Source organism: Pomacea canaliculata, linkage group LG3 (assembly GCF_003073045.1).
Source record: "Pomacea canaliculata isolate SZHN2017 linkage group LG3, ASM307304v1, whole genome shotgun sequence".
NCBI lineage: Eukaryota > Metazoa > Mollusca > Gastropoda > Architaenioglossa > Ampullariidae > Pomacea > Pomacea canaliculata.
The window spans coordinates 7328443-7341968 of record NC_037592.1 but is presented as its reverse complement, the minus strand read 5'-3'; the positions used below and the strand labels follow the sequence as shown (position 1 = coordinate 7341968).

The window sequence follows — 13526 nt, the reverse complement described above, 5'->3', positions numbered from 1 at the left end:
ACAAGTGTAGGCTAAATGAAGTGTTTTATGAAGTTTACGAACACACCATTCAAAGAATTCAGCTCATGCATGCATCCAAACTATCAAGCTATTCCTCTCTACCTCAATCATCCACAAGCATCCACAATCATCACAAGCATTTCTCCCACACCACTCAAATTGCACAGTTGTCTTTCACTTTTAGCTGTTAAGCATCACATTTTTTGTAAGGTTTAAAAAAAAAAAAAATTCTCACATCTTTTTCTCTCCCAGCAGCACGAACACAATTATTATAACCACTTCACAAAGAAAGTATAAGATTTTCTCGCCACCTGATCAAGCCACTGTCATAAATCACAGAATCTAAGCTTGCTTCATTCAGCCTGTTGCATGATTGTTAGCTGATAGGAATGCTGGTAAAAGGCAAAGGATTAGTGATGGGGCAGCGGAGTGGGTATGGAATGAGGCTGGCATAAGATGAAATGTAAAGTTATAAATTACTATTAGGTCTAGTTGTAGTCAATTTTTGTACCAGACTCAGTACAGGGCACATAAAAGTCAGATTCTTACTTCATATTTGAAGCATATCAACAAACAACATATCACAAAAACAAACATGCAACAAAGGAGTTGTTTGTGGTTTCATAGCTATGAAGACTCCAGATGACTCAATACCAGAACACAACCACTCTTTGCATAACTGGTACACAGCTTGAAGTTGAAGGTGCGAGTCTCCCAGTCTTGCTGTTTACAAGATGACAGACATGACATATGTTTTTGAACACCACAGGCAAGATGTGTGAATGACACTGTTCAAATATGAGTGTTCACATTTAATTTAAGCTGTACAACAAATACGTTAATCCCTGATGTTAGAAAGTCCCATTGTGACTCCAGCAGACCTCCACTCGCACTTCTTCAGCGTTGGCAATAAATCTGCCTTCATTGCAATCTCCCGTTCTTTCACTGGTGCTATTCTCTCCACTACTGGCACAAAGGAGGACATCAAAGAGTCTTGATGCTGTGCACAGATGTGCACCCACTGCTACCTTTTCCTGTCTCGAAGTGTGCTGTGCTTTAGCCTATCATATGCAGCTGATCCACAGATGCATGATCAGCTGTCATGCATAGATGAAGCGAAGGCATGGAGGTTACCCATTTGGCTGAGTCCACTTTGTATATGGTTAATATGAATCTCCACATTGTTCTGAAAAGAGCTGAAAAAGAAGCCTTACCATGAAGGACATTTTAAAGGCTGGATTCATGAGATGCATACACTATAAGCAAAGTTATAAATTTGCATGCATGCATGTGTTCAAACAGTCCGCAGCTAAATAGATTTTTAATATTAAAATGATAAGCTATCATGAAACTAGATCTGTATGACAATTCACACCTGGTCAGTTTTCTTTTAATTCTGAATTTTTTGGGGGAGGAAGGAGGACACTATCCCCTTTCCACTTAAGCTTCCTGGGCCTTCTTTCATCCTCTTTTATCAGGCCTGGGTTGAGGGGTTGAGCAGGGCAAGAGAACACCTTTGTTCGATTGGTAGAACTCTTATAATTTACTGACCCTCTCTTATGACATTCCTCATGTCTTCAACCCCCTCCCCACCCAGAATGGGGACGTTCCTGTTGCAAGTATTTATGCTTCATCAATTTCCTATAGTGAAAGGACAACTGCTAGTCCATTTGAAAGCTGTCAAATAGCAAGCTACTATGAATGGGAAAAACCAACAAAACGAAACAAAAAAAGCTGAAAACAACAAGAAAAAAATAGTCCTGTTATCTTTTAGCCTTAGCCCTAATTTCCACTGGTGATTAAGACTCATCCATAAGGGTAAACAGGTCAGAGTGTACTTTCCATCTCATGGGGATAGTAAAAGCAGAAAGATTATCTCCACTTACTTGATATTATTTCTGTCAAGAGTTTCTTTGATTTCCCGCAGGCTATCTTGCAGTGATCTAAATTCAAATGAGTTGAAATCACTCTCCGAAAAGGTCTGCACACATACAATTCACTGCAATCACATCCAAACAATAACTCTTTAAACGCCTTCCCTAACCTCCTCAAACACATATACACTCTTCCCCATGTACATCCCTTTCCTCACCAGAAATGTTCTTAGAAAAAGCAATAAATTGGTGCATTTTTGCATGTTCATGTGTGTATATGATGTGCTCTGCAATGAGGTTTTCTCAAGTTTTAAAGTTTGAATTGGGAAACTATAATGTGCAGACAACAGGCTGTGAGGGGTTGGGGGGGGGGGGAAGCCACACTTACCCTGATCTGTAGCATAAGTGAAGTAAGGCCTGTTACAAGTTTTAAGATGCGATCATTCTTGGCAGTCTTACGATTACTAAACATGGACTGCAAAGGCAAACAACACATTCACATATACGTCCACCCGCACGCACACATACACACAGATCTTAAAATCTCTGCTAATGACGTGTTTTTCACCAATGTACATGCAATGTCTGAAGTTAAAATCATTTTTCTCTCCACAAGACAACTAAGCTGAGATTTAAACTGCCAAGCATGCTGCTTCAATGTGCTCAATACAATCTGTTTGCACCATTAAAAGATATGTCATCTGTCACATAACTGCTCAATGTGTTAAATATTTCAGGGTCATTCTATTTGTTCCTCTGCATAGGTAAAGAATAAGCAAGACAGCATGCATGGCAACTTTAGAGTATTTAAATATCCTAAACACATCAACTCATAAAGTAGCTTGATTTTGTTAAACCAACCATTAGTGTATTTTTACAGAAGCAAAGACAGAAAGAACTGCTACTTTTTAAAAAAGCATCCAAAATCATAGATCAAATGGGTGGGGACCTAATTTGGTGGAAACATACCTGGCAAATTTGTGCCACTGTAGTCTGAGCATCACTGTCACATCTTTTTTTGACTTCAGATGGCTGATCCACTTGGGGTAGTCCCTGTTCAGGGGCAAGCTATGAGAATAAGAAAACTCGTGTTTACAGCTTGGCCATAAACAATAAGATACAAACATTATGTCTATGACTTTCTTCAAGAGAATTCAAAATGATTAACATTCAGATTAAAGGGGAAAAGGACAGTTTCCTTAAAGATAGGGAATTCTACCCCACATATCTACTGATTATGTAAATTTTTCTTCTACAACTGTGAGTTCTTTAATGCCGCAGAGTTTGTAACATAGCATAAACATAAAAAAAAGGAAAACAGAGAAAAATGACTGACAGACTGGCAAAAATTACAATGGTCTTAAGACTACTACAAACCCTGAATGGATGACAGCCTGAAAGGATCCTGGGTTTGGTTTTATACAAGTAGCAAGCAGTAATAGCAAGAACATGATAAACACAATAGTGAAAACATTACAAAATATCGTAATACAACAAAATTTCCAGTAATAACAGTAGTGTATAAAAATATTGGAGAATAGGATGATCACAGTTTTAGACAAGGCTCTTGCTCACCTCCTGACTGTACTGTTGTATGTCCACTAGGTGCTCAGTCAGGTCCTTATTCAGTTTTTCCAATTCTAGAATCACCTCAGCATAGCTTCTTTGAAAATCCCTTGTGATGGGTTGCTGATATGACCTCTGGTGAAAAGAAAGACAAAACTGCATGCCACGTGGAATGCATTCAGTCAATGTAGAACTTCAACTATTTTTATCTGCAGATAGCATTTATATGAAATACCAAATTAATTTCACAAATTTGCCTCACCATCTAAAACCAGTAGAAAATGGACAGAGTATTATTTTCTTGCAAACTGGTGGGAGGAGGGGGGAGGTGGGAAGCAAAACAGATGAAAATGTAAACTCAAAGTAAAATATCTTGCACATACAAAAATGTTTATGCCCTAAAAAAATGATTAGATCAAACAAGATTGTGTGACCTTTTGTATTCCACGACAAAAATTATCTAATTAGGCAGTAAATGCCAGTATAAACAGGACCCAGTAAGCAACAAACAGGAGGAGGAAGAAAAAAGTACTGTATACTGTATAAACAAACCACTTTTAAAAGGGCTTTCAATTTACCATTTTCTCAGCTTGTGTATTCATTTCTTTCAGTTGATTAATCCAATCTTTTTTTACTTTGAGAATTTTAGATAGCCTTGTCTGAAACATAAGACAATGAGAAATTTTTCATGAAACTTTTAACATTTGTTGATGCTTCCTCTTCTGAACCAAAAGGATCTTGAAATCTGTCACAATAGTGCAACAATCCTGGAACTTGCATATCTTTAGTCCTATAGTCCTCAGGCTGATATTAAATTCTAAAAGCTGTAACCACTGAGCTTTAACATTAATGGAAGGATCTGACTCAGAAACAGAAGATTGCTGTCAAAAAGTGTTCACTAAAACAAATTTTTAAAGTATAGAGGTAGATATAATTGTGCTCCTTCGTTAAAATTGAAGTTACATAATAAATGTTATATACTGATGGCACAAAATAGAAGATTGTATGTCAAATACAGTCTCAACTTGTTATCATGTTGCCATACACCCAACACTGACAGGTGAGAAGAGAGGGAGATGACATAAAGAAGATAGGTGATCCTTATCTAGGATAATTGGCAAAAATCTACTTGGCTGCATAGTGTAGTGAAAGATGGGAACAAGATAATGAGTTCAGACTGCATATGCATAAATGAACTTTTACTATAATTTGAAGTGAGAAACAACACATTTTAGCTGTTCACTCTAAAGTCCCAGCCTTTGGCATACTGTAGCAACATAATGAACAAGGTCTTACCACAAGCACCAGGTACTTGATGGGAAACCCGCCATAGGTACCTCCATCCAGACTGAGCAATCGACCCTTGAATGGAGCGAAGTTTATCACAGGATCATTGTCCTGTGTATAACAAAATGCTGTTTTATTCTTGTAGCTAACTACATCAAGAAGCACAAACAGCACTGTAAGATATGCTTTCAGAAAGATATGCCAGATGTAAACCAAACCATGACACTACTGTTGCAAAAAAAAAAAAAAGTGTTTAAAATATCACAATGTCTATCAAAAACTTTTTGCATAAAGTAATTTGATCATTTCCTTTATGAGTTTTGCAAATTGTTTTAAACTGATCACCTGTGCAATGTAAATGACAACAACTGATAAATAGCAGGCAACATAATCAGAAAGAAATAAAAAACTTGATATTAGTTGGAATTCATTATATTTTAAAACATAATTGGACTGCAAGCAAGAAGTCTGTAATGCCATTTCTACCTTCTAAAAGATGATTTTCAGGATTTAATGAATATGACACCAATAACTGAAATGCTAAAATGCAGGAACAAGAACAGTAACACCAAAGGAAAGGGAGGGGGAGATGAGCAAAAGAAAAAAAAAAAAAAATCATAACGGAAAACATTTTTTACCGTTTGAGATCCTGGGGATGAAGCACCAGGCATAAATCTTGGTAAAGAAAGGGCCTGCCGGGGACGCTGTTTCTGCTGGAAAGCTGACAGAGGAATTGTCTCTCCTGGTTCACTGCTCTGTTGACAAACACTCTCTCCCTTTACACTTCAAGAAGACAAAACATCAGAACAGATAAACATCACAAATTTGCAACTGGGCTGTACCTTTTTATAGTTTCTGGAAAATGCTTGTCAGGCAACAATTTCTCACACCTAATTTATACCTACCAGCACTTCGAAGTCAGGTATGGAGTGGGTCCCAAGACCCTGCCTGTCAAAGGTCACACGATACGTGTTATCTGTTGTGTCCAAAGCCTTGATTGTTCCTGTGAAAAGTCCATCTTGTGGTTTCCTCAGACGAGCTATCACATAAAATCACCATAAGCTATGTAATTTAACCATGAAAAGCGACTCAGCAACACTACAGTTTAATACATTCTCTAAAAGTTCCACTATAAAATATCCTCCCTCCTTTGCAGTATATCTTGGAAGGTCATCATCACACCCTCACCATAATTTTAAAAAAAACAAACAAAAAACAAAAACAGTATCTCTGAGCTATAATGTTACAGAAGATGCAATGCAAGAGTTTCATGTAACACCTACCAAGCTTTCACATTCATTTCCACAGGTAAAAATACTTAGCAGTAAATATAAGTGGTTCTCTGCATCTACAGCATGACTTCCGGAAGGTGAAGCCCAACCCTTTCTTTCCACCCTCTTTACCATCTTTAATAAGCCAGATACCCATTTTTGCTAAGCAGCTGTTGGGTGAGCATGGGTAGTTTTCCAGCCACAAAGCTGTCACATGCACTAAACTAGGGATTTTCCACTGTCATAAAGACTGCATCAGTATTGCAAGTTATCTTTCACCTGTTACTTTTGTGCCAATGACCAGGTGAAGTGGAATTTCCTCAGGCAGGTCCTTCAGGCTGTTAAACTCATTCAATTTACGCTGCTGCAGAAGGCGAATTTTGTCACGGCGCTCATGCAGTGTGCGTCTTTCCTCATCAAAAAATGCTGAGGAGCATCTGCCAAGGAATTGCAAGACTTCACATGCCACCACCAAACATTTGAAGATAGATCATTGGAAAGCAGCTTTTACACAAGGTCAAAAATTATTGGTATGAAACTGATGCTTGAATTTGAAAGGTGAACTTAAGAAACTAGACTTGTTTACCAATCTTTTTGTAATGCTTGTGTGAGTTAGTGTTAACACATAGACTTTAGCTCGCCTTTTCAGATGTCATGCAATTTTTGATCCCTGCCCACTGATGCAAAAGTGGTTAGAATTATGCAGTAAATGACCTGGATTAACATTTAGAAAACAATTTCACATACATACCTTCGGGGTTTCCCCATCAGACGGCGAATCTTACACCATTCAACACGTGTCAGCTTCTTTGTTTTCAGCTGAGGGAATGACTCTTGCAAGCATATACAGAAGTCATTTTGTCCAAGAAAAAGGGGCCTGGAGATATATTTGTACAAGCAAAAGAAAGAAAAAAAAAGATTACTAGCAAAAGAAAAAAAGTTTATAACTAACATTTTCACTATCTTCTGTGAAAGTATGCAGATGAAGGATACTCAAAAGACCACAATCTTGTACCAATCTTCCAGCAAGCAACAGAATGAATGAACGAACAATTTTACTGCTTAGGCTAATGACCCATATTACAAAAGAGTGGTCTGATGCATTCTGTATACACATAAGCAAAACACACAATAATGTAATCACATACAGTCCTGTAGTTCTCTACAAAACAGTTTTATACAGAGCCTAATACCTTCAGAATATAAAGCAGCATATTGCACCTTATCTACTTTTATTATTCTTTAACATGTTTGTACATCCACTGATACACATTGCCTACTTTCCAATGGAAATCCAAAAATATACACTCAAAAATATAAAGATGCATGGAAATAAAGACATAGATGGAATTCTATAAAATTTGTATGATATACATATATCACAAAGATCCTTATACCCAGGACATACGAACGTGAAGTGCATCTTTGTTTCATTTGTATCTGTACAAAACAGATCATGAGGGTTTACGCCAAGCCAGTAACTATGGCTATATCATAGCAATAGAAAATAGATAATAAAAATCAGATAGTAACACATACTGGCTTAAGAGTCTGAACTTTAATTGGGAGAAACTTACTCTAACTAAAGCAGTTTTAATCTTGACATTTCCGAAGACGTATAGATTATGATTATCAGTAAAAGAGGATCTAAACTAATATTATATTTTGAAAGCTATATCAAACTATCATTCTTGTTGATAATAGTCCTGTTGTCTCTTTTTAAAGGTTGTAACAAACAGTTCAGGGTTTTGATCAGTCTGATTCTGCCAAACCTTTCCAAAACCATAACAGTACAAAAACAAACTCGCATAGAAGCCCATGTCATCTATTTTGATTATATTTGGTTAACAGTATATTATGCTGTAAGCCTTACATGGTAGTATGCTTGGAGACAAAATATAAAGTCAATATTAAATATTTTTTACAAAAAAATCCACATGCATATTGATGTTTCTCCATAAACTATTGCATAAGTGATTTGTAATGGATCTTCTTGAAATCACTTTTAGACAAAAGTGTGAACTGTTTCTAGTGGTTTAATACTGGCAACAAGTCACCATAGGATGAGTATGATGATCAAACAGGTAGGAGAAAAAAAAAAAATCAAAACATAACAAAGCATCAGGCTGTTATTTAATCATGTATAATCTATATTTAAACATGAAAATTCCAGCTGGAGAAAGAAACAGAGGACAGAGAGAAGAAGAAATAAACCCTACAAGAATATCATCACCGAAGCATACATTTAAATCAGTGGTTCTTAACCTTGTTTGACGCACCGAACCCACAAGTTTCATATGCACATTCACCGAACCCTTCTTTAGTGTCATCACGAATTGTGGGTGTGTCTTGACCTCCATGGCGGAGGCTCCGCCGAACCCCTGAGACCCATTCACCGAACCCCTAGGGTTCGATAGAACCCCGGTTAAGAACCACTGCTTTAAAGTAATTATAAAACTATGTCGCTCTTTAAACTTGCTTTGGAGCTTATAAACAGACTGGTACTCACGCATCTAGGTTGGAGTAAAAGAACTCATAGCACACCCATTTGTGTGCTTTTGGCAGCTTCAGAAGGTTTCTCAGCCTTACACCAATTGCTTGGGCTGTTTTCTTGTCTGGGACAATAGGTAATATACTGCGCCCTGAAGTCTGAGAACAAATCAATATAAAGATAAGCCTGCTACTTTTGCCATAAATGATGCTCATCCTAACTCCAGTCTAAAATTAGGATAATATAAATCCATCAAGACAACTGTATTAGACTCAAGAAAGGGTATATTCACTCAAATGCCTGTTTTCAAAAGCTTGAGTCATTGAAGTTTTTCTAGGACTGGTGGTCACAGACTTACGTATAAACTTTATCCTAGCTTCAAATCACCAACCACTCCTTTCTAATCAATTTCTTGTGACTTCATAAAAGTATGTTCTGCAGACTATACATGATTATAACATAGTTATGACTTACCACAGGTGCTTGACCCTTGTTAGGTTTCTCTGGAGTTGATGGAACTGATGAGGGCCTTGGAAGCTGAAAAGTAACTCTTCTTTAACAGTTTGACAGTTAGCAATTTTAAAAAGACATTATCCATAAAATGATGCTACTTTTGCAAATGGTCATGGCTGTTAGAGATGTAGACAGCTTAACAATATTTAAGGGTTTACTGTTTCATGCTCATTCACAATGTCAATGTGGTTCTTCAACTATAATTATTAATAATTACTATCTAGTAAAGAGCAAAGCAAAAAGACTTCACCCATATTTTCCTGCCATATATTTACAAATTAAAATAAAAGGAACAAAAGCAAAAAGAAATCTTATTAACTGTACTAAACAGTAATGATAGTGACATCAGATTTTTAAGAAAAAAATGGAATTCTGTATCTGAAAACATGCCAGTTAAAACACAGCTTCCACAGGTGAAGGTAACAGTCATCCCCTGACCTTTTCAGGTCATTAGGTAGGGAGTGAGGTGTTCTCAGAGTCAGCTTCTAAGTAAGGACGATGCCCATCTCTTTTCCCTTGCTGCCTTATCTCCCCCAACCTCTATAGTCAGGCACCCATTTCCACCAGCTGAGTTGACTGGGGGAAGTTTGCTGCACTACACAGCTATCAAACTGCACACCTCAGGCACCAGTGTTCTCACCACTTGGCTATCTGCTCACCCAGCACCTACAGACTTCCTCATAAATCTACCTGTCCTGTGTATATAAAAAAATGTTTTTAACTCACAGATGACGATATATGCGTAAGAGACAGTTTTGGTTGTTTTTTAGGGGAACGAATTGGTGAATAATCTGTTTCTTCATCATCGTTATAAAATCGTTGGTTCTTCTTTCTGATTCGTGGAGGCTGCAATCATACAAAAAGAAACAAAATATAAGAAATGGAAATATTATTATTACCTAATAAATTACCTATAGTTACCTAGTAAGTATACTTTTTTCATCTTTATATTCATTAATAACTGTGAACATTTAATCAAGGTAGCTGTCTGCAGTCATATCATAGTTTATAAGCTTTTCCTTTTATTTCTTCTTCTAACAATACTACTATATTATTTACCTTGATATTGTCTTACAAACCCAAGATACTTATGCTTGTACACACACACACTCATACACAACCATTTATGCTGAAGGTGTTGATTAGGATGTGGGTGAAAGGAGACAAGAAAGAACTTACATTTCCTCTTCTTGGAGGAGATCGGTAGATACCACTTCCTGAAATTGAATATGGCAAAAAGCATTACTCATTTGAGTTTTACACAGCTTGAAAAATGTCATGAAGACTAACTTACAAAATATAAATCTTATTTTAAGGAAATATTGTGTGAGAACATTTTTTGTCAGAAATTGATCTTACTATTCTGCAACTGTGAACATAAACTTTATGAACATCTCTGCTTGAAATGTTATAGCAAACAACCCTCCTTACATGCAGCCTGATAATGTGCTTGGCATTAAGAGGACTTGTTAAAATTTAAAGAAAATTTTCTATAATTGCCAACATTTTGACTGTAAGCAACTGTGATTTTTTTAATGGTTGTGTTGACATTTTTTAAAAGCAACGAGCATGCCATCACAGATTTCATAATTTCTTTTATCTTACCTTCCCTTAGGCTGACCAATGCATGTGCAGAACCTGAAATGTAAATTTATGCATACACTTAAAATGTGATTTGAGATTTATGCAAAGACTGCTTAGTGTAACAGGATCTTATGCTCCTTTAAAAAATATAAATAAAAAATGTGCATGTGTAAATTAGGTGATGTACACTGACTGTGGCATAACATTGACTTTGCAATATCTAAAACATTTGTTAATGTTCACGTAGAGGCATTAAAAAGGGGATGGAGGATCCTGCGTACGTAATGTGTTGCCAACGATGACACTTTCATTTTTACTGCTTAGAACTGACCTGCATCTGAGCATAGTTTCAACCGATGTCATCCTTGGGTAACCCATAACTCTCTTCTATTTTGTTGTTCCCGATCAAGTAACAAACTTTTTTTTTTAACTACGAGGGTCTGACCACCATCGACACGTAGCGACGACACAAACGTGTTTTCGATGACATTTTACGAAAAGTGTACAGTTTTCTTAGGGTAAAATGTACATTATAAGATTATCATATCGAAATACGATCCAAATAAAGTAAGCCATCGGGGAAATCGATACGTCTTGTCTAAACTACGAAAGTCTCTCATCGTACGAACTTATTTGACTGAATTTACTAGTGGTAAACTAGTTTCAAGTCCTTTAGATATGGTCAGTGACTTTCATGAACATTTTAATATCATTTCTTGTCGCTATTCTAGATAAAATATTAGTTTAACGTCAAGGCAAACTATCAAAAGCCTGATTACAGAAAAATAAAAGGAATCATTTTCACAACTCTCTTACTCTCGAGCGAATCTTCCGCCATTTTGATGGCGCCTCTATTTCAAATACCGCTCTCACGTGACCCAGACTTGGCCTTGCTGGGCACTTCCATCCAAGGCGTTATTTGCGAGTAGAAAGTAAAGTCAAACAAAAATAAAGTAAAAAATAAACATAATAAAAATCGTTAGTGTGCTTAATCTCGAATGTTCTATAGAGAGGTACTCTTGTGTTTCTAAAGTTTTAATAGCACAGTTGAACTTTTGACACGACTTTGTGAAACACGTACGTAACTTAATTTTAATGAAGTGTATGTCATGACCAGTTGGTGCGTTAAAAAACCAATTGCGATGCTGCCCTTTAGAAAGAAGAACACAACAGAAGACGGGTACGTATACACATCTGACATTGCCAGTGATGAGTGTATTTGTGATTGGCTGATCTTGTTTATTGCAACCAACCAATCAGATAAGCATGGGAGCTATTTCACGGTGCAACACAGAGAGAGTGATAGACGAATGGTTCGTATCTCGCCTGTCTCTGTGCCACCTCTTTAGTAGGGTTAGCCGTCGGTGTTTTTTTTTTTTTTTTTTTTTTCATGGTTCCCTCCTCCCCTCGGTTTCTAAATTTGATAGGGAACATATTAATCTTTCCTTCCTTCATTCCTTCCTCTTTTTTTTATTATTTATTTTTGCTTCTTACTATATAATATATTCTGCTTTGTTTCCTTCTCTTTTTTTTTTCTTTGAATGATCCATACTTTCTTTTTTCTTTTCTTTTTTTATTTCTTTCTTCCTATAGTATTTCATTTCTGTAGGGTTTGTTTTCAGTTTTTACTTTCTTTGTGGTTTTTTATTTTATTTATTTATTTATTTTTTGTCTCCTTCGTTCCTTTATAAAGTGTACGTGCTGCTGTAAGGAAAGAGTACATGCTATTGTGAAGGAAAGAGGAATCTGCATGCTATCAATGATACTATATCCTGGCAAGCAAAATATGACTCACTCGAGAGTCAAATTCGTGCTGACATTGTGTTCGTCCTGCTCTCTCGAGAAGAGTGGCCAGTAGCTGAACATGCATCTTAAGCAGGCCACTACACATTCATCAAGCTCATCTAATCAGTTAGGTGTCCATGTGACCGTACCAGCGTCGCTCGAGCTTCCATCAACCCACGGACATCCGCGATCAACCTGTCGGGCGGTGCTGGAACCTACGACAACCACATTTCTCGCACGGACCTGATAGCGTGACGATATCGCCAGCAACATCAGCAGTAACATCAGGCAGGAGTCGCTCTCGGCTTGGGGGCCTTCGCTGTCTCGTCGTTGTTACGTACGACGCCATCTACAGTAGCGTTAGCTTTCATGTAACGCGGGCTCCGCAGATGACATAGCGTTTGTCAACTCGTATACACTGCCTTAAAAACGAAAGAATATTTTCAAGAAAACAACGTTTAGAAAGTGTTTTCCCATGAAGCAATTTTCTAGCACTTTACACGTTTGAGCTGAAGAAAACAACAAACAAGCCGACCGTTAATTGACCACGGAGAGTATCAGGATAAGCGTCTAGATAGAATTAATTGCTCTCACAAATCAAAGCTATTGGATCGACCTGAAAATAATTCCAGGCATGTCCGTCTCTGCGACATTACTATTAATTGTGGTGGGCTTGTCATCTGTGGTCGCTGGACCTCCTCACATCATCTTTATTGTCGCCGATGATCTAGGTGAGCGAAATATGATTAGGATGAGAGTGTGAGCACACGTGATCAATTATTTAAAATGAGAGAGTCGGTTGATTGAAATGATTTGTCCTGACGTACCTCCTCTTTCTTTGCTATATTTTATAATATTTACCAAGATTATCGAAGGAGCTGTCAGATAACAGGATAACTGCTGGAAGAAATCTCATATATTATCTAAGAAGCCTCATATAGTCAGATAACGAAATGTCATTGTTGTAAATTCTACGGTTTGTTAATATCCTTACTGCTATAGATTTTTACCTTTCTATTGAGAGAATGTCATTTTAAAGTAAATGTTTTAGACTGATGTTGAAGAGACAGGTTTGTGAAGTATGACAGCATTGAGTTGTTTCAGGTTGGAATGATGTGGGTTGGCACAATCCCCAGATGCTGACACCCAACCTTA

The 13526-nt window shown here is 37.1% G+C and overlaps 1 protein-coding gene across 2 annotated transcripts; it reads right to left on the bottom strand.

Moving 5' to 3' along the window:
* Positions 1–5: 5 nt before the first annotated feature.
* LOC112559477 (protein lin-9 homolog) lies at positions 6–11971 on the bottom strand. 2 transcript variants are annotated; one of them, XM_025230770.1, is made up of 17 exons: positions 11403–11971; positions 10608–10640; positions 10182–10219; positions 9729–9848; positions 8964–9026; positions 8508–8647; positions 6750–6875; positions 6278–6435; positions 5633–5766; positions 5366–5482; positions 4737–4838; positions 4019–4099; positions 3450–3596; positions 2844–2942; positions 2263–2349; positions 1887–1981; positions 6–1196 (listed from the first exon to the last, which is right to left on the bottom strand). In XM_025230770.1, the coding sequence occupies exons 1-17, from the start codon at positions 11422–11424 to the stop codon at positions 1094–1096; spliced, it is 1665 nt and encodes a 554-aa protein (XP_025086555.1). In that variant the 5' UTR covers positions 11425–11971; the 3' UTR covers positions 6–1093. The 2 variants fall into 2 exon arrangements, with proteins under 2 accessions (XP_025086555.1, XP_025086556.1); XM_025230771.1 differs by having other exon boundaries at positions 3450–3575; positions 11403–11965.
* Positions 11972–13526: the final 1555 nt, after the last annotated feature.